This window comes from Chelonoidis abingdonii, chromosome 11 (assembly GCF_003597395.2).
Source record: "Chelonoidis abingdonii isolate Lonesome George chromosome 11, CheloAbing_2.0, whole genome shotgun sequence".
NCBI classification, from domain to species: Eukaryota; Metazoa; Chordata; order Testudines; family Testudinidae; genus Chelonoidis; species Chelonoidis abingdonii.
In genome coordinates, this window is record NC_133779.1 from 20724860 (window position 1) to 20745631 (window position 20772).

Consider the following 20772-nt stretch of genomic DNA (forward strand, 5'->3'; position numbering starts at 1 on the left):
ATTGAATTCAGGTCTGTCTGTAGATTGATCTTTTAACCAACACTCACTCTCTTTTCTTTTATAATAAATTTTAGCTGAGTTAATAAGAATTGTCTCTAAGCGTGTGTTCTGGGTCAGATCTAAGTTATAACTGCATCTGCGAATGTGGCTGATTCTTTGGGATTGGAAGAACCTTTTCTTGTATATGATGAGAGAAGATTTTCAGTCATCATATCTGACGTGTGTCTGGATGGAGGCCTGAGGCTGGGCACTGGAAGGGAACTGTGGGGTTTGGAATATGAGTAACCAGTGAGGTGCTAGGGAAGCTGTTTTGTGCCGGTTGGGAAATCGAAGTATTGGCATATACACCAGCTTCTTGGCTTCGTCTGCCCCGTTCTGTTTGCAGTTCACCCTAATTGAGTGCCCTCAGCTGGCTCCCACGGGCAGCACCGTCACACCCTGTGCTAGTCCTTGAACAATCACGGTCTCCAAAGGCACTCCCGGGGCAGACACTACCAGAGAAGAGGAGATTTCCTCCCCCTTTGCTCTGCTTGTCTCATCCTTACATCACTCGTCACCTCCTCTATGATGACCCCCTCCTGTGGTGCCACCCTGAGACTTACTGTTTCTTTTTGCAGACTGTTGGTATCTCCTGCACCGCTAACTTCTCCCCGTGGCTCCTCAGACTCCGGCTCCAGCTCCCCTCCTAAAGGTACCGTATCAGCCTGAGCTAAATCTCTTGCCCTAGTTCTGCAGGTTTTTGTCTCCGTCCCGTGCCACCAGGGATGGGAACCGATTCTTTACCCTCCTCTGACACAGCTCTTAACTTTCTCAACTCTCTGACTCTTTCTAACAGCCGACCGTGGGCTGATTTATAGCTGTCCAGCGGTTTTAAGCTGGCATCCACACTTTGCTGGGCTGTCCTCAGGAACTCAAATTTTTATTTAATTTCTTCCCCAGCGAACTATCAGATACGAGCAGACATGCAAACGCTGTTTCCTTCACCAGTTTAGCCTTTCGTTTCTTTTTTCCCTGCTTCATTTCTACATCAAATACATCGCTCACAAAACCCCGTAGAGATCATCTCACTCTTCCTCAGCTGTTCTGAACCTTCTCCATGTTCCCGAACATCTTTTCTGGCAAAGTCTTCTAAAGCCGGACGGCGGGTAACTCCACTTACCTTGACGCGTAACATGGAACTCATTTGAATTCTAATACTTCACTAGCTTGTTTAATAAACTATAATGACCACTCTGCTGCTTTACTCTGTAACTGTAGGTGTCCCTCCACTCCACAGAAACAATGGGGAAAAAATCCCCCAAAGTGGTTTTACATCTAGTTCAATAAGGCCCAAATGAGTGATAGAAGGGTGGGGGCACGTTTCCTCTCTTCCCTCAATGGCTTGTTGCTGATCGAGAGGTCTTTTCCCTCTGTCGGGACCTGCCAAACAGCTGGGGAACTGAGGCAGACGGATCAGAGGTGCAGACTGAAGAACAATACAAGTTCTGAGTTATTGCGGCCTCTTAGTGACTCCCCCACCACCCTAGTGTGGGTCATCGGGCCCGATGCCACGGCTTATATCTTATCGGTACCATTCGTTACAAGTTCAACCTCCCACAAAGCCCCTTAAACGCACGTATCGAATTAAATAACAATACTCTATAATAACAAGGTTACTTTATATTCTTACCTTTTATCTTGCAGGATTAAATTCAAAACCTGTAAATTACAACTTTAAGTCAAAACCACAGTACAGAACCAGAAATACTGGGACTGCTGCCAAGCCGCAGCCACATGAAATGAGGCTTCTGTGTTTTTAAGAGTAAGACACAATCTCTAACCCTCTGTAACTTTAACCGTTTACTTATGTCTCAGGTGAGATTCTCAGGGGTCTAAGGAGGCCTGGAATCCCTGACAATTCCTGTCACACACTCCTCGAGACTCCTGCCTGGCTCGCCAGCCTGTACCCTAATTTAGGGTGTATTGATAATATTAATCTGGATAATATGGGAACTTAATTCATTCATTTAATTAAATTAATAATATTAAATAATAATTAATTAACAGTATGGTAACAAGATGAAGATCAACTTTACTTTCTGGGTAAAAAGTCTTAATCTAGATATGCTAACTTTGCCGTAGCTTAACATACAGGATATGGTCTGTAGGACTCTTCCATTGCAGCCAAACTTACTTTTAATATTAATCTATAAACGTATTACAATAAAACGAATACTTAAAGCTCTAGCTGTGCAAGCAAGCAGGTTAACGGCCCTGGTGAGTGTGGATGTCCGGGGATGTCCCCTGCCCGCAGTGTTTTCATGCCTTTGCTCTCGCTCTGCAGCCCCGCTAGCCAGGAGGCATGAAGTTGGAGCCGGGGCTGAGCAGCGACCCGCAGCTGCAGTTCATGGTGGCGACAGAGAAGGAGTTTGAGGAGATCCTGGCCATGTCGAAGGACATCTATGGGGGCCTGGATTATCTCCCCAGCCGCTACCACGCCTGGATCCGCGAGCCCAACCGCACGGTGGTGCTGGCCAAGAAGAACGGAGAAGTGGTGAGTGAGACGTCAGACCCGGCAGAGGGAAGCACCTGGGGCTGAGTGAGCCAGGTTGGGGGGTCCCCCATATAAAAAGACCCCAGATGCTACTCCACAGAGGTGGCTGCATCTCAGCGCTGGGTGAGGGGTCACTGTATAACCAACCGCCCCACCCCAGAGCTGCCTGCATCTCAGCACCGGGCGAGGGGTTCCTGGGTAACCAGATAACCTGCCCCAGAGATGGCTGCATCTCAGCACTGGGCGAGGGGTCCCTGTGTAACCAGCCACCCTGCCCCAGAAGTGGCCGCGTCCCAGCACCGGGTGAGGAGTCCCTGCGTAACTGGGTATCCCACGCAGAGGTGGCTGCATCTCAGCGCCGGGGGAGGGGTCCCTGGGTAACTGGCCGTCCCATCCCAGAGGTGGCTGCATTGCACTGCTGGGTGAGGGGTCCCTGTATAAATAGCTCCTGCTCTCCACCCAGAGGTGGCTGCATGTGGAGTCTGTATTCCTGCCACCCACCCTCACCCTGTAGCTTGCAATAAGCCCACTCCGGCTGTCTGCATCTCAGCACCTCCCCCAGTACGGCCCCTCCCCTTGCCCCATTTCTCGGCTCCCGGCCGGCTCCCCGCCCTGACCTGCTTTGAGCTGTGTCAGGATCGACCTGTGTCCCTGGCTGTTATAGATCCGCATCATGCTGGTGTCAGAGCCAGAGGTGGGCGCATCACCCGTGAACTCCGCTCCCTGCCGGGTTCAGGTCCCACCTCCAGCCAGCCCAGCCCCTTAACCATGAGAAACCTGAGCTGATGAGCCGGACCCGGCTGGTCCGGGTGCAGGACCCACCTGGCCCTGGGGCAGGGGGGGTGAACCGACCATGGCTTCAGCTCCGGCCTTGAGCCCCTGGAAATGGGTGACACAGGAGCGAACGTGTGTTTGCACTCAGTGCTCGGCCAGTGGGGGACGTCTGTCCAGGCAGAATTACCTGGGGGGGATGTTCAGATTCGGAGCCGTCCAATGGGACCTGACCAAATGATGAATTCTTGTAATGACTCCAGGAGTCCACGATATAAAAAGCCCCCCCCCCCATTGCTACCCCCCAGAGGTGGCTGCATCTCAGCACTGGGCGAGGGGTCCCTGGGTAACCAGCCGCCCCACCCTAGAAGTGGCTGAATCCTGTGTCTGGAGGGAATAGGCTGAAATTCAGCCTCTGGTCATATATAGCCTGGTAATGCCTAAAAGCCTGGCCCTGCCCGGCCCATGAGTGAGATCAGGGCTCTGTCAGAAACTGGGCCTGGGAGGGTCATGCCTAGTGGTTGGAGCAGCGGCAGCAAGGCCGGGAAAGAGGGCAGGGCTGAGAGCAGAGCCAGGAGCCAGCCTGGCGCAGGATAGGGCCCGTGGGCCTGTTACCACCTGCAGGCAGAGGAGACTCCCAGAGCCCTGTCGCCTGTGAGGTCTTTATACCTGCTTGGGGCGTCACTAGCCCAGCCGCTGGCTGGTGGATTGGCTGGAGCCTAGCGCAGGAATGAGTCATCCTCGCCTGTGGCTTAATCAGCCTGTAATTAAGGGATGACTCATCACCCCCCCAGGCCTCTGTTGTGCAGGTGCCCCCCCCCCCGCCTCCCTGAGATCAGGGTCCCCCGTCATGCTGGGTGCTGCTCAGACCCTCCCAATGCAAGGCACGGGGCGGGGGGGAGATTGATTTCAATCATCCGTTTTAACTGGCTTTTCCATTTGTCCTGCAGTTCCTTTTCCAGCCCAAGGTGCAGTCGCATGGGATGGCTCCAAGCCAGTGGCTCTGGCCCCCTTTCAGGGGTCAGATGGTCTTGCGCACCCCTAAGCTACCCCTCACTTCAAAACCACAAAAATCAGCCACCGAAATGACTGGAAAATGGCCGATTTCCTCCTGGTTACCAAATAAATCAGCTGGAATATAACTGCTGTGCTCACATCTCAGAGTATCCTACACAGAGGTGCATAAACCACTCGCTGTCTGTGGGAAACTTTAGTTCGGCCTGACTTTGCTCTTCTTTGTTATGCAGCCTCTTGTAAAACCAGGCAGCTATTCCCCAGGTGGCTGCACCTCCGGCGGACCCCCTGGGGGTGCACATATCCCTGGCTGAGAACCGCTGCGCTGACCATTTAACCGGGGGACCACCGCTAACTGGGACCTTAACGCGCCCTGTGGTCTGGCTGGTTGTTCTGCAGGAGGCTGTGCAGCGGTGAAGCAATGGGCTTCATTAATCGTGCGTTTTGGGTCAGGAACTGGTGCCGGGGGCCTCGCCTCGTCCCCTTTCTGTTGGGGTTTTGGTCAGGCCGTGCTCAGACGGGCGCCGGAGCTAAGAGAAACACACCAAGCTCCTGTATGCAGAGAAAACTACACAGGGTCGTTTTAGGGGGCAAGACAGAGACGCCACATTTATTACGATAACACAATTTGATTTATGACGAATAACGAATACCTAATACATGCACACACAGACACACACACACAGACACACACACACACACACGTTCTGCAGCTGCTGCATAGTTCCCAGTCCTGGACATAGGTTGGTGTGGCTTGATTTTGCAGCTTGGGTTCGTAGCTCATGGCGGTGACTGGCCAGGAAAGCCGGGCACAAGGCCGAGCTGGGTCTCTGCTGGGCCTGCACCAATGTCCTTCCATGTTGGCAGCAGAACGTTAGCCCCCAAAGTCTCCCATCTCACCCTCCTTTTTGTGGGCTTGAGTTTGAATCCAGAGTCTATAGGTCTTGCTGTGTCACTGCCTCTGGGTTTGGGGATTGATCACCCGTCAATTGCAGGCGACTTTCAGCCTGGGACCTGGCTCCGATCTTCCTTCTATTGCACCTTTTCTGTTTAGGGTGGACTCTGCTTACTTAGTTAGGGCTCCTGTCTGCATCTTCAGCCGGTGGGGTTTGAACTTCATTTCATCAGGACAGGCTGGGGCTGGAGGTTGAGTCCCTCATCCATCCATGCCTCAGTCACACAGCTAACCTAAATTAATACGATTGCAGCAGGGTTTGCAGAAATGAAGGTTGCAGCAAGCGTACAAAATGGAGCAAGAGTTGTAAAATGGAATTTGAATGCCAATCTGGCAAACGGTGAGCAGAAGTTACAATACTGAAACCATGCAGGTCTCGGGGATTTAAATCTCGTTAATTCCAGCCGTGGTTCCATTCCCGCCCGGCCGGTGCTAACCGGCTGCCCGCCTGCCCCTGTTTCCTCCCCAGATCGGGCTGCAGTCGGTCTGCGTGGTGGACGCTGGGGAGACGGCGCTGGTGGAGGGGCTGCGCGTGGCGCCCTGGGAGCGGGGCAAGGGCGTGGCTGGCGTCCTGCAGCGGTTCTGCACCGAGCTGGTCAAGGAGCAGCACCCCGGGGTGAAGGTGTCGCGGCTGACGCGGGACGACAAACTGGGCCCCAAGGACTTCAAGAAATACCGGCTGATCACCAAGCAGGTAGACGCAGGAGGAGGGGATATTAAGTGCATTACGGTAGCGCCCTGGGGGAGGAGGGAGGACTGAGATCCGGGCCCCTTTGTTCTGGGCACCACAAACCCCCCACACAGGGAGAGACCCACTGACTAGGTGAAGAACCATCCTCCCCATTGACGGGGAAACTGAGGCCCAGAGCCTTGCGATGACTTGCCCCAGGTCACACAGAGCTGGGAAAAGGTCCCAAGCACAGAACCAGGGGCCCCAGAACCGGGCACAGAACCCAAGGACCCTAGAACCTGGCACAGAACCCAGGGGCCTAAAGCCAGGCACAGAACCCAGGAGTCCTAGAACTGGGCAGGGAATCCAGGGGCCCCAGGCACAGAACCCAGGGGGTCTCAGAACTGGTCACAGAACCTGGGGCCCTAGAACTGGGCACAGAACCCAGGGGTCCCAGGCACAGAACCCAGGGGCCCCGGAACCGGGCACAGAACCCAGGGGCCCCGGAACCGGGCACAGAACCCAGGGGCCTCAGAACTGGGCACAGAACCCAAGGACCCTAGAACCTGTCACAGAACCCAGGGACCTAAAGCCAGGCACAGAACCTAGGAGTCCTAGAACAGGGCAGGGAATCCAGGGGCCCCATGCACAGAACCCAGGGGGTCTCAGAACTGGTCACAGAACCCAGGGACCCTACAACTGGGCACAGAACCCAGAGGTCCCAGGCACAGAACCCAGGGGCCTTAGAACTGGGCACAGAACCCAGGGGCCCTAGAACCACGCACAGAACCCAAGGGCCTCAGAACTGGGCACAGAACCCAGGAGTCCCAGAACCAGGCACAGAGCCCAGGGGTTCTAGACCCAGGCACAGAACCCAGGGGCCCCAGAACCAGGCACAGAACCCAATGGGCCTGGCTCTGGGGCCCACCCTTGGAAGCCTGGAGTGGTGATGGGAAAAGGGGGGAGATGGGGAAAGGACCCCCAGAGGGCTCAGGGCTGGAGAGCCCAGCGGGAACGCACTGCAGAAGCTAGTTCCTCCCAGAGGAGGGGGAGCTGTGGGGTCTGGCAGCCCCTGTACGGGGGTGGGATTGGGGGGATCTCTGCTGCCTGGCACGGGGGGTCTCTGGCTTGGCCTGGCTACTCCCTCTGGCCCTGGGGCCCTTCCTGTCCCTGGACTGGAGTCGGCTGCGCTTGGGGGCTGATCGGTTGGCTCTGGAGTGCCTGGGCTCTCCTCCCAGGGTCAGGCTGCCCATCACCCTGGTATCTGGCTCCCGGGAAGGTTGTGGCTGCTGACCCACTTTCCCTGGCTACGTGAGCCGGCTGAGCAGTGCCTGGGGCGGGGGGGGGGGGGGGGGACGGGTTTAGATTCAATTAGTGGAAATCAGTCCGTGTCATGTGATACCGGGAGAGCAAAATGGAGCAGCAGCGGGCGGGGGGGAGGGAAGGAGGAGAGAGCCAGGACTCCTGGGTTCTCTGCCCGGTTCTGGAGCAGAGTGGGATCTGGTGGGTGAGAGTAGGAGGCAGGAATCCTGGGTTCTCTGTCCTAAGGGGACAGGCTCCTGCCCCATTCCCTGCCTCGGGGCCGGGTGGGAGCCGGCGCCCCTAGAGGGGACAGGCCCCTGCCCCATTCCTCACCCCCGAGCCAGCCAGTCCCTGCCCTGGGGCCGGGTGGAGCTGGCCCCCTAGAGGGGACAGGCCCCTGCCCCATTCCTCACCCCCGAGCCAGCCAGTCCCTGCCCTGGGCTGGGTGGGAAGCCGGCGCCCCCCAGAGGGGACAGGCCCCTGCCCCATTCCCCGCCCCCCTGAGCCAGCCAGTCCCTGCCTGGGGCCAGGTGGGAGCCCGGCGCCCCTAGAGGGGACAGGCCCCTGCCCATTGCTCACCCCCCCGAGCCAGCCAGTCCCTGCCCTGGGGCCAGTGGGAGCCGGCACCCCCTAGAGGGGACAGGCCCCTGCCCATTCCCCACCCCCCTGAGCCAGCAGTCCCTGCCCTGGGCTGTGGTGGAAGCCGGCGCCCCCAGAGGGGACAGGCCCCTGCCCCATTCCCGCCCCCCTGAGCCAGCCAGTCCCTGCCTGGGGCAGGTGGGAGCCGGCGCCCCCTAGAGGGGACAGGCCCCTGCCCCATTCCTCACCCCCCCGAGCCAGCCAGTCCCTGCCCTGGGGCCAGTGGGAGCCGGCGCCCCCTAGAGGGGACAGGCCCCTGTCCCATTCCCCACCCCCCGGAGCCTGCCCATGTCCCCAGCAGGGAGGTCTCCGTGGCCCACAGCTGGCTTACCTGCGTCTCTCCCCCCCAGGGCATCCTGCTGGTGCGGTTCAACGCGGCGGAGCTGCTGGCCCGGCTGGACACTGCTGTGGCCCAGCTGCGGTCAGGCGGCTTCCAGCCGCTGCCCACGGAGGCGCTGGAGCCAGGCGAGGTGCGCGGCGTGGTGCTGAGCCCAGCCTTCCAGAGCGAGGTCCTGCCCAACCGCACCATCATCCAGGACTGGCAGCCCTACAAGCCCAGCGAGCCCAACCTGGCCCTGCTGCAGCAGAAGCAGCTGCACTGGGTGGTGGATTGCAAGGCTCGGCCCACGGCAGCTTCCCTCTGCACCCAGCCCTTCCCCATCCCGCTGGGCGAGGACTGGGTCTACCTCAACATCGACGCCTTCGGCCGCCATGCCGCCCACCTCAAGAGCCAACTGCTGCACCACCTGCGGGCCCGCCTGCCCGCCCTGCGGGGCAACGTCATGTGCCAGCTCTTCCTGGAGCCCAGCCTCTGGGGGGAGCTGGCTGAGTTCTGCCGGGCCGGCCTGCGGCTGGAGCTGGCCAAGGGCTACACCGAGCAGTACCTGCTGGAGGCAGATATCTAGGGAGCTGGGGGGCGGGGGATACTCCTCCCCACTTCCTGGCCCCCCAGAAGCACTTTCTGAGCCTTGTTTCCCATCTCCCCCCAACCTGTTCCTGGCCCCCTAAAGAACTCCCCTAGGAGACGAGACTCCCACCCAGTTGCTTGGCAAGCCCTAGCGACGGTGGATGGAGCTCAGCAACAGTCGGCATGGCGATGGAACCTAGTGATGGTTGACAGAGCCTAGCAACAGTTGACATGGTGCCAGGGCCCAGATGGTTGGCATGACAATGGAGCCCAGTCACTGTTGATGGATCTTAGCAACAGTTGACATGGCAACAGAGCCCAGTGATTGTTGATGGAACCTAGCAACAGTTGACATGGTGACAGAGCCCAGAGATGGTTGGCATGGCAATGGAGCCCAGTGATGGTTGATGGATCTTAGCAACAGTTGACATGGTGTTGGAGCCCAGAGATGGTTTGCAGGGCAACAGAGCCCAGTGATGGTTGATGGAGCCTAGCAACAGTTGACATGGCAATGGAGCCCAGTGATGATTGAGGGAGCCCAGCAACAGTTGATGTGAGAATGGAGCCTGGTGGTGGTTGGCATGACAACAGGTCCCAGTGATGGTTGATGGAGCCTAGCAACAGTTAACATGACAACAGTGCCCTGCAATGGTTGACAGACCCTCCCACAGGCTGCTGGATCCCTGAGATGGTTGCCATGCTGACGGAGCCCTAGCAATGGCTGCTGGAAACCCATGTGCAGGGCTCAGCTGTCCCCTCCCACCAAAAAACCCGCCTGGAAGCCAGGCCTAGAGCCCCCCCCCCCCCCCCCACCAGCACAGCTGATTTAACCCAGATAAGAGAGGGGGGGTGGGGGGGTGGATATACCAGGGAGACTGGGAGTAATGTGTGTGATATTTTTTCCAAGCCACTCAGACAAGAGTCTTGCTCTGCGCAGTCCTATTAAATAACTCAATGCCTTCATCCGTCCATCCCACACTAGCACGACCAGAGACAGGGAACATGAGAGCATAACCGAGCATGCCCACAATCATGAGGGAGGCACACCCTGGGGTGTGTCACACCACACCACACACACACACACACACAGATCCCAGAAGGACGAACAGACGCCTTCCATGCTCCGCAGCTCCCACAAGGGGGCACCTTCGGGTTGTGCCCTACCCCGCATCTCTGTTCACTCACTTTTACCACCGCCGAGCGACTGGTGCTGGGCTTTCAGGACTAGAGATACGCCCACTCCTCTGGAGAGGGGGGGCGGCGTTACACGGTGACCCTCGCTGGCGCTGAGATGCAGACTCCTCTGGGGGCAGGAGTGGTCACTGCGTTACACTAGGTCGACCCTGGCCTGGCGCTGCGATGCGCCACCTCTGGGGCGGGGCGGCCGTTACACGGGGACCTTCCGACCATGCTGAGAATGACAAGCACCGCAGTGGAGGGACGGGAGCGGAACTGTCACCTTCAGGATCCGCCTGCTGCCTGGCGTTGAGAATTTGCGCACCTCTGAGGTGGGAACGTGCAAGCCAGTTACCCAGGGACCCTGGCTGGGCGCAGACACGCACTCTGGGCGGTGGTGGCATTTACACAGGGACTCTTGGCGTGGGAGCTGAGAGATGCGCCAACATGGTCGGGGTGCGGGCGTGGCCGATTACATCAGGGGAGGGCATCTCCTGAGTACTGAGATGCAGCCACACTCCGGGGCGGGAATGGCGGTTTACCGCGGGAGACCTCACTGAGGGCGGGGCACTGGAGATGTGCCACCTCTGGGGGCTGGGGGGGGCAGGTGCTGTTTACACAGGAGCCCTCGCCTCACCGTGCTGAGATGCTCCTCTCGGGGCGGTGATTGCGTTACCAGGAACCCCCTCCGGGCTGAGATGCGAGCGCTCTGGGGCGGGGCAGCGTTTTTACACAGGGAGGACCGGCTTCTGATCTGTACTCAACGCTTTGGGAGTCACAAGGCTTCGAGAAGGACGAACAAGGCTTAGTGGCTCTCGCCAGCACAAACGCTCTGGTTGGGAGGGTTCATGACTACGGGAAGAACCTCAGAGTTCCTGCTGGCGCAGCCTCCCGTGCCAAAGAGCCAGAATAAATCCCACTTATCCCCGGCTGACAGCGGGGGCTTTCTCCATCTCTATCGCTCGCAAGAGATACATGATGTTCAGGGATGTCAGAGAACAGGGCTGTCCCACCCCACATATCTCTTACCAGAGCATCGCAATCCCGCACAATGGGGTTGGCTGACAGCCCGGAGTGGTCGGGGGGGGTTTGGGACGAGCGGCCCCGGAAATGGGGTTTGGCTCCCTGGGGTTAGGCCCTACGGTTTAGGACACCTAAATTGGGGTATGGGCCCAGGCTAGGGACCCATGGAAATGGTTTTGGGTCCCCTAGGTTTAGGGGCCCCTGAAAATGGGGCCTTGGGCCCCTTGGGTTAGGGGCCCCTGAAGTGGTTTGGGGCCCTGAGGTTACGACCCGTGGAATTGGGATTTTGGGGCGCCCGCTATCTAGGCCCTCTGGAAATCGGTTTTTTTGGTCCCCACGTAGCTTTTGGGCCCCGCGAATGGTTGGGGGCACCGTGGAGGGTACGTGGGAATGGATTTTTGTGGCCAGGTTAGGGCCCCTGGCAAAGGGTTTTTGGTCCCTAGACTATAAGGACCTGGAAATAGGGGGTTGGTGCTCCTAGGTTAGGGCCCTTGGAAAGAGGTTTGCACACTGTGAGTAGGGCCCCTGGAATGAGTTTGGGGCTCTAGTTAGGCCCCTGGAATGGTCATTGGGCCCCTAAGTAGGAACCGCCAGAAAGGATTGGGCTCCTAGGAATAAGTGGCGCTGGCAAATGGGGTTTGGGCCTAAGGTTAAAGGCTTCGCCCCCCTGGAAATGGGTTCTCGGGCCTAGTGTAGGGGCCTATGGATGGGATTTGGAGCCTACACGTTTAATGGGCCCTGGAAAGGGGCTTTTGGGCCTTAGGTTAGCGGCCTTGGAAATGTTTTGGGCCCTGGGGTCACGGGCTCCTGGAAAATGTTTTGGAGCCCCTCGATAGGGCACCACCGCCTGGAATATGGGAGGTTAGGTCCCTGAGGTATTAGGTCCGGAAATGGGGTATTTGGGGCCATTGGGGGGTTATGGTCCTGGAAATGGTTTCAAGCCCTGGCTTTAGGGCCCTGGTAGTTCGGGTTTTTGGCCTGAGGTTAGGGGCGCCTGATGGGGTTGGTTCGCTATTTTGGGCAGGCCCTAAAAATGGGGGGTTGGGGCCCCTGGGCTTAGTCCCAAGAAATGGGGTTTGGGTCCCTGAGTAGGGGGCCCTGGAAATGGGGTTGGGGCTCCTAGGTTTTAGGGTCCCCTGCAAATGGGTGTTTGGGCCTCTGGTGTTAGGAGCTCCAGGAAAGGGTTTTGGGCCCTGCTACGTTTTGGGTCCGCCTGGAAATGGGGTAATGGGGCCCTGGGGTTTAGTGCCCCTGAAAATGGGGGGTGGGGCTCCTTGGTTAAGGCCCCTTTGAAATGGGGGTTGGGCGCCCCAGAGGTTATGCCTCTGGCAAATGGGATTGTTGGGGACATCTATGCCGCGCGTCGACATTATTTTGGCGTGGCGTTGCTAGGGTGCGATTTGGGGGTGCAGCCGGTCACAGATTTTTTCTGGTTGCCGCCGACCGGCTGGTAAGTCTGAAGTCATGCCGTGGGCAGAGCTGGCCTGGCCAGCCTGGGGGCAAGCTTAGGGCCGCCCCCTGGGCAATGCGTAAGCCGCGCAAGCCGGGCACTTAAAGGCAACCCCGCAGGTCATGGAAGCCGACCCGGGCGCGCGGTCGGCGGCCACCAGGGCGTCCCCTGGGTAGTCAGGGAGCTGTCAACGGTGGTCAGCAACGCAGGGCGTCGCGCACGGCAGGGAAGCCACGCGCGGCGGTCCGGCGCCCGTGGGAGGCGCCCGCCCCCCGGGGTCAGCGGAGCCGCGCTCCTTTGTTATCAGCTCTTGTTAAACCAGGCAGCTATATCCCAGGTGGCTGCCACCTCCGCGGACCCCTGGGGGTGCACATATCTGGCTAGACCGCTGCGCATGACCTACGTTAACCGGGGGGACCACCGCTAACTGGACCTTAACGCGCCCTCGTGTCTGGCTCGGTTTCTGCAGAGGCTGTGCAGCGGTGAAGCAATGGGCTTCATTAATCTGCGTTTTGGGTCAGGACTGGTGCCGGGGGCCTCGCTCGTCCCTTTCTGTTGGTTTTGGTTCAGGCCGTGCTCAGACGGGCGCCGGGCTAAGAGAAACACACCAAGCTCCTGTATGCAGAGAAAACTACACAGGGTCGTTTTAGGGGCAAGACAGAGACGCCACATTTATTACGATAACACAATTTGATTATGACGAATAACGAATACCTAATACATGCACCACACGACACACACACACAGACACACACACACACACACGTCTGCAGCTGCTGCATAGTTCCAGTCCTGGACATAGGTTGTCGTTGTTGATTTGCAGCTTGGGTTCGTGCTCATGGCGGTGGATGGCCAGGAAGCCGGGCACAAGGCCGAGCTGGGTCTTCTGCTGGGCCTGCACCAATGTCCTTCCATGTTGGCAGCAGCGTTAGCCCCAAGTCTCCATCTCACCTCCTTTTTGTGGGCTTGAGTTTGATCCAGAGTCTATAGGTCTTGCTGTGTCACTGCCTCTGGTTTGGGGATTGATCACCGTCAATTGCAGGCGACTTTCAGCCTGGGACCTGGCTCCGATCTTCCTTCTATTGCACCTTTTCTGTTTAGGGTGGACTCTGCTTACTGTTAGGGTCCTGTCTGCATCTTCAGCCGGTGGGGTTTGAACTTCATTTCATCAGGACAGGCTGGGGCTGGAGGTTGAGTCCCATCATCATGCCTCAGTCACACAGCTAACCAAATTAATCGATTGCAGCAGGGTTTGCGAAATGAAGGTTGCAGCAAGCGTACAAAATGGAGCAAGAGTTGTTAAAATGGATTTGAATGCCAATTGGCAAACGTGAGCAGAAGTTACATACTGAAACCATGCAGGTCTCGGGGATTTAAATCTCGTTAATTCAGCCGTGTTCCATTCCCGCCGGCGTGTGCTAACCGGCTGCCCGCCTGCCCTGTTTCCTCCCCAGATCGGGCTGCAGTCGGTCTGCGTGGTGGACGCTGGGGAGACGGCGCTGGTGGGGGGTCTGCGCGTGGCGCCCTGAGCGGGGCAAGGCGTGGCTGGGCGTCCTGCAGCGGTTCTGCACCGAGCTGGTCAAGCAGCACCCCGGGGTGAAGGTGTCGCGGCTGACGGGGACGACAAACTGGCCCCAAGGACTTCAAGAATACCGGCTGATCACCAAGCAGGTAGACGCAGGAGGAGGGGTATAAGTGCACTTCAGGTAGCGCCCTGGGGGAGGAGGGAGGACTGAGATCCGGGCCCCTTTGTTCTGGGCCCACAACCCCCCACACAGGAGAGACCCACTGACTAGGGAAGAACCATTTCCTGCCCCATTGACGGGGGAACTGACCCAGAGCCTTGCTGATACTTGCCCCAGGTCACACAGAGTGGGAAAAGGTCCCAAGCACAGAACCAGGGGGCCAACGGGCACAGGACCAAGGACCCTAGAACTGGGCACAGAACCAGGGCCTAAGCCAGCACGAACCCAGGAGTCCTAGAACTGGGCAGGGAATCCAGGGGCCCAGGCACAGAACCCAGGGGTCTCAGAACTGGTCACAGACCTGGGGCCTAGAACTGGGCACAAACCAGGGTCCAGGGCACAGAACCCAGGGGCACCCGGAACCAGGGGCCAGAACCAGGCCGACCGGGCACAGAACAGAGGCCCAACGCCAACACCTAGAACTGTTCACAGACCCAGGGACCTAAAGCCAGGCACAGAACCTTAGGGAGTCTTAGAACAGGCGGGATCAGGGGCCCCAGGCACAGATCAGGGGTCTCCAGAACTGTCACAAGAAACCTGGGGCCCTAGAACTTGGCCAACCCAGGGGTCCAGGCACGAACCCGGGCCCCAGAACTGGGCACAGAACCCAAGGACGCCTAGAACTGTCACGAACCAGGGACTAAAGCCAGGCACAGAACTAGGAGTCCTAGAACAGGGCAGGGAATCCAGGGGCCCCATGCACAGAACCCAGGGGGTCTCAGAACTGTCACAGAACCCAGGACCCTACAACTGGGCACAGACCCACGAGGTCCCAGGGCACAGAACCAGGGGCCTTAGAACTGGCACAGACCAGGGCCCTAGAACACGACCGACAAGGGCTCAGAACTGGCACAGAACCAGGAGTCCTCAGACCAGGCACAGACCCAGGGTTCGTAGACCCAGCACGACCCAGGGGCCCCAGAACCCAGGCACAGAAACCAATGGGCCTGGCTCTGGGGCCCACCCTTGAAGCCTGGGGTGGTGCTGGGAAAAGGGGGAGATGGGAAAGGACCCCAGGGCTCAGGTGGACGAGCCCAGCGGAACGCACTGCAGAAGTAGTTCCTCCCAGAGGAGGGGAGCTGTGGTCTGGCAGCCCCTTGATCGGGGGGGGATTGGGGGGGATCTCTGCTGCCTGGCACGGGGGGCTCTGCTTGGCTGGCTACTCCCTCTGGCCCTGGGCCCTTCTGTCCCTGGACTGGAGTCGGCTGCGCTTGGGGGTCTGATCGGTTGGCTCTGGATGCCTGGGCTCTCCTCCCAGGGTCAGGCTGCCCATCACCCTGTATCTGGCTCCCGGGAAGTTGTGGTGCTGACCCTTTCCCTGCTACGTGAGCCGGCTGAGCAGTGCCTTGGGCGGGGGGGGGGGGGACGGGTTAGTTCAATTAGTGAAATCAGTCGTGTCATGTGATACCGGGAGAGCAAATGGCGCAGCGCGGCAGGGGGGGAGGGAGGGGAGGAGCCAGGATCCGGGTTCTCTGCCCGGTATCTGAGGCAGAGTGGGATCTGGTGGTGAGAGTAGGAGCAGGAATCCTGGTTCTCTGTCCTAGAGGGACCAGGCTCCTGCCCATTCCCTGCCCTGCGGCCAGGTGGGAGCCGGCGCCCCCTAGAGGGGACGGCCCCTGCCCCATTTCCTCACCCCCGCCGAGCCAGGCCAGTCCCTGCCCTGGGCGGGTGGGAGCTGGCGCACCCCTAGAGGGACAGGCCCTGCCCCATTCCTCACCCCCCGAGCCAGCCAGTCCCTGCCCTGGGCTGGGTGGAGCCGGCGCCCAGAGGGCAGGCCCTGCCCATTCCCCGCCCCCCTCGAGCCAGCCAGTCCCTGCCTGGGGCCAGGTGGGAGCCGGCGCCTACGAGGGGACAGGCCCCCTGCCCCATGCTCACCCACCCCGAGCCAGCCAGCCCTGCCCTGGGGCCAGTGGGAGCGGCACCCCTAGGGGGACAGGCCCCTGCCCCATTCCCACCCCCCTGAGCCAGCCAGTCCTGCCCTGGGGCTGGTGAAGCCGGCGCCCCCCCCAGAGGGACAGGCCCTGCCCCATTCCCCGCCCCTGAGCCGCCAGTCCCTGCCTGGGCCAGTGGGAGCCGGCGCCCCCTAGAGGGGACAGGCCCTGCCCATTCTCACCCCCCGAGCCAGCCAGTCCCTGCCTGGGGCCCGTGGGAGGCCGCCGCCTAGAGGGGCAGGCCCTGTCCATTCCCACCCCCCGGAGCCTGCCGCATGTCCCAGCAGGGAGGTCTCGCGCGGCCCACAGCTGCGTTACCTGCGTCCTTCCCCCAGGGCATCCTGCTGGTGCGGTGTAACGCGGCGGAGCTGCTGGCCCGGCTGGGACACTGCTGTGGCCAGCTGCGGTCAGGCGGCTTCCAGCCGCTTGCCACGGAGGCGCTGGAGCCAGCGAGGGTGCGCGGCGTTGTGCTGAGCCCAGCCTTCCAGAGCGAGGTCCTGCCCAACCGCACACTCATCCAGGACTGGGCAGCCCTACAAGCCAGCGAGCCAACCTGGCCCTGCTGCAGCAGAAGCACTGCACTGGTGGTGGATTGCAAGGCTCGGCCCACGGCAGCTTCCCTCTGCACCCAGCCCTTCCCCATACCCGTCTGGGAGCGGACTGGGTCTACCTCAACATCGACGCCTTCGGCCGCCATGCGCACCTCAAGAGCCAACTGCTGCACCACCTGCGGGCCCGCCTGCCGCCCTGCGGGGCAACGTCATGTGCCAGCTCTTCCTGGAGCCCAGCTCTGGGGGGACTGGCTGAGTTCTGCCGGGCCGGCCTGCGGCTGGGCTGGCAAGGCTACACGAGCAGTACTGCGGAGCGCGATATCTAGGGAGCTGGCGGGGATACTCCTCCCACTTCCTGCCCCAGAAGCACTTTCTGAGCCTTGTTTCATCTCCCCCAACCTGTTCCTAGGCCCCTAAAAGAACTCCCTAGGAGACGAGACTCCCACCCAGTTGCTTGGCAAGCCCTAGCGACGGTGGATGGAGCTCAGCAACAGTCGCATGGGCGATGGACCTAGTGATGGTTGACAGGCCTAGACAGTTGACATGGTGCAGGGCCCAGATGGTTGGCATGACAATGGAGCCCAGTCATGTTGATGATCTTAGCAACAGTTGACATGGCAACAGAGCCCAGTGATTGTTGATGGAACCTTAGCAACAGTTGAATGGTGACAGGAGCCCAGAGATGGTTGGCATGGCAATGAGCCCGTGATGGTTGATGGATCTTAGCAACCGTTACATGGTGTTGGAGCCAGAGATGGTTTGCAGGGCACAGAGCCAGTGATGGTTGATGGAGCCTGCAACAGTTTGAACATGGAATGAGCCCAGTGTGAGTGATTTGAGGAGCCCAGCACAGTTGATGTAGAGAATGGAGCCTGGTGGTGGTTTGGCATAGAACACAAGGTCCCAGTGATGTTGATGGAGCCTAGCAACAGTTAACATGACAACAGTGCCTGCAATGGTTGACAGACCCTCCACAGGCTGCTGGATCCTGAGATGGTTGCCATGCTGACGGAGCCCTAGCATGGCTGCTGGAAACCCATGTGCAGGGCTCAGCTGTCCCTCCCACAAAAACCCCGCTGGAAGCAGGCCAGGCACCCCCCACCCAAGCCCCGTGTGATTCCCTAAACTGAGTAACGTGCATATAGAGTCTCCGTAAATGGAGATATATTTATAAAGTTGCCTTCAACCGAATCCACCCTCTCATTGTGCCATTAGACCCCCCCTCAGCGCTAAGCCCATCCCCCCACTCACTGATCCCCCCCCCCGCACTACACACTAAAACCTCCTCTGGCGGTAACTGGGGGGCCCCTCGCGCGCTTTGCCTTTGCTGTCCCAGGCTGGGCTGAGCCCACCGATTAGTACGCTCTTCTCTGATCCAGGTTAGATCAGCGATCCCCCACCTCAATCCAGGGCTGACGCAATGGGGGGGCTGGGCCCCGGTTTCTTCCCCCCCAGCGTGGATTCCCTCCCCCATCCCTATGTGCAATAACCCCTCAGCCCCTGCCTCACTTTTCATTCTGCTGCGCCTGGACGCTCCCCAGAGGGATGGGGTGCCCCATGGGTGTGGGGGGGTCATGCTCAGAAGTGGGGTGGTGCCAGAGGCTGCTTTGTCCAGTGTCTGAACCTGGGTGAGAGCCACCCAGGGACAAATGTCACAGCTGTACCCCCATGTGTCCCATTGCCGGCGCCCTGAGCCAGTCATCCCTGCCCCTCACCCAGCCATCCCTGCCCTGGGGCTGGGGAGCCGGCGCCCCCTAGAGGGGACAGGCCCCTGCCCCATTCCCCGCCCCCGTGAGCCAGCCAGTCCCTGCCCTGGGGCCGGGTGGGAGCCGGCGACCCCTAGAGGGGACAGGGCCCTGCCCCATATCCCCCCCCTGAGCCACGCCAGTCCCTGCCTGGGCGGCGCGGTGGGAGCCAGTGCCCCTAGAGACAGGTCCTGCCCATTCCGCCGCCCCTGAGCCAGCCATCCCTGCCGCTGGGCCGGGTGGGAGCCGGCACCCCACTAAGGACAGGCCCCCTTGCCCGTATCCCCGCCCCCATGAGCCAGCCTAGTCCCTGCCCTGGGCGGTAGGGACGCGACGCCCCTAGAGGGAGCCCTGCCCCATTCCCGCCCTGAGCAGCAGCCTGCCTGGGCCGGTGGGAGCCAGGCCCCCAGAGGGCAGGCCCCTGTCCCATGTCACCTACTCCGCTGTGTTGGGCTTATTGCCATGGGATCAGATGGGGCGCAGAGGCTCACCCCAGGGCACCTCTCACACACCAGCACAGCCTGAATTAACCCAAGACTGGGGGCCGGGTGAGGTGGGGGGTGTGGGGGGGGATACAAGGGAGAAGGTTGTGGTGTTATCTTTCCCAGCAACCGACAGAGAGTGCTTCTCTGCGCTGTTTAAATAACCCTCAGATTGTCCTGGTGGACCTGCTGCAGGCATGCCTGCGGCAGCTCCGCCGGAGCTGCGAGACCCGCGCGGGGAGCGGCAAAATGTCCCGGCGCCTAGGGCGTCAGAAATCCTAGCGCCGGCCCTGCCCCCGCCCCACCGTGCCTGCCCCCGTTCAGCCTCTCCCCCCACCCCGCACTGCCAGGTTCCCAGCTTCCTAGCACAGTTTGGTGTGGGGCTGGGTGTGCTGACGTGCTACTGGGCCAGCAATTCTGGGAATCCTCCCCCCCATCAGAGCAGCTGCACCCCCCCCCGCACTGCTGGGAAGGTCGCCCTGGGGATCCATTAGTGAAGGCGTTGGCTCCCGGACAACTGTGCAGCTGCTGGCAGTGTTGGGTGTGTGAGTGTGGGTGTGCATAGGTGTGTTTGCATGTGCGTGGATGTGTGTGTGTGCTCATGGGTGTGTACATGTGTGCATGTGTGTGAGAGTGTGCATAGGTGTGTTTGCACATGCGTGGATGTGTGCGTGCTCATGGGTGTGTGTGCATGGATGTGTGCATGTGTGTGTGAGTGTGTATGTGAGTGGGTGTGCATGTGGGTATGCATGCACGTGTGCATGTGAATGCACAAGTGTGTGGGTGCCTGTATGTGCGTGTGTGTGTCTGTGTGTGCAAGTGAGCATGCACGGGCATGCATGTGTGGATGTGTTTGCGTGCTCAGGGGTGTGCATGTGTGTGTAGATGTGTGTGCATGTGTATGTGTGTGTGGGTGCGCACATACGAGAGCCAGACGCCCCCATTCTCTCTACACACCCCATCCCTCCATCCCTCCATCCCCACCGCATGTCCTCCCGCCCTGGGAACCAGCTGGGGCGCTGGCAGAGCTGGGTCCCGAATCGAATTGGCCTTTTCTCCATCCTGTCTCCCCACTGGGCTGCTCCCGGCCTCTCCCCCAGCTCCTGTCCCCCCAGGGCCAGGTGATTCCCACAAATGCCCTGGTGAGCTTCATTGCAAGGGCTGTGGGGGTGCCAGGCCTCCTGTCCCCCCCCGGGGAGAGCCTGCAGGAGCTGTTATTCCAACGCCTGGGGACCCTCCTGCTGCTCCACGGGCCTGGCCCCCCGCTCGATGGGCCTCCTGAACCATCCGCGCCCTTTCCCCCGAGCCCCGACTCGGTTTCCTGCTCTGATCCCAGCCAAGCCCCGAAACAGGCCCCGGGGGTCCCCCCAGTAGTTCTTCCAGGGGCCCAGCACCATTGTGCTGCTCCAGCGGGCCTGGCTGGGTAGCGCAATCTGGCTCAGGGGAGGGGACTGGAGCCTCTCTGTGGACAGACCCCCAGCTGCCCCCCCTCTAGCCCCTCAGCTGCAGCCCCGCTCAGGTTGCTGGTGAGATGCGGGAGGGGGGTCGCCCCACTCTGCTAGCACAACTGAGCCCCCCAGCTGGGGGGACAGGGCCAGCTCTGTGCACATGAGGCTAGAAACCTTCCTCCCCGAGCTCTGGGACTCCGTCGGCCCAGGACCAACTCGTGAGATTGCTGGAAGCCCTTGGGCGTGCCTCAGTTTCCCCTACAGGTGGTATTGGTCCCCAGGTTCCCCCAGCCCCTCCCCCTTCCCCTGTGACACCCAGTCCCTCCTTCCTCCATCCCTCTACCTCCCATGTGCCCCCACCAGCCCCCTCCCTTCTGCACCCCTCCCCCTCCCGTGTACCCTCAGCGTCCTCCCTCCTCTGCTCCTCCCC

At 60.0% G+C, this 20772-nt stretch overlaps 1 protein-coding gene and 1 pseudogene across 1 annotated transcript; both read left to right on the forward strand.

Moving 5' to 3' along the window:
- The first annotated feature begins 606 nt into the window (after positions 1–606).
- LOC116817077 (putative N-acetyltransferase 16) lies at positions 607–8789 on the forward strand. The gene is made up of 4 exons (XM_032766839.2): positions 607–691; positions 2324–2533; positions 5743–5967; positions 8235–8789. Exons 2-4 carry the CDS (start codon positions 2342–2344, stop codon positions 8787–8789), a joined length of 972 nt encoding a protein of 323 aa, XP_032622730.1. The 5' UTR covers positions 607–691; positions 2324–2341.
- A 1625-nt stretch (positions 8790–10414) lies between these two features.
- On the forward strand, positions 10415–16993 carry LOC116817075 (putative N-acetyltransferase 16; annotated as a pseudogene).
- Positions 16994–20772: the final 3779 nt, after the last annotated feature.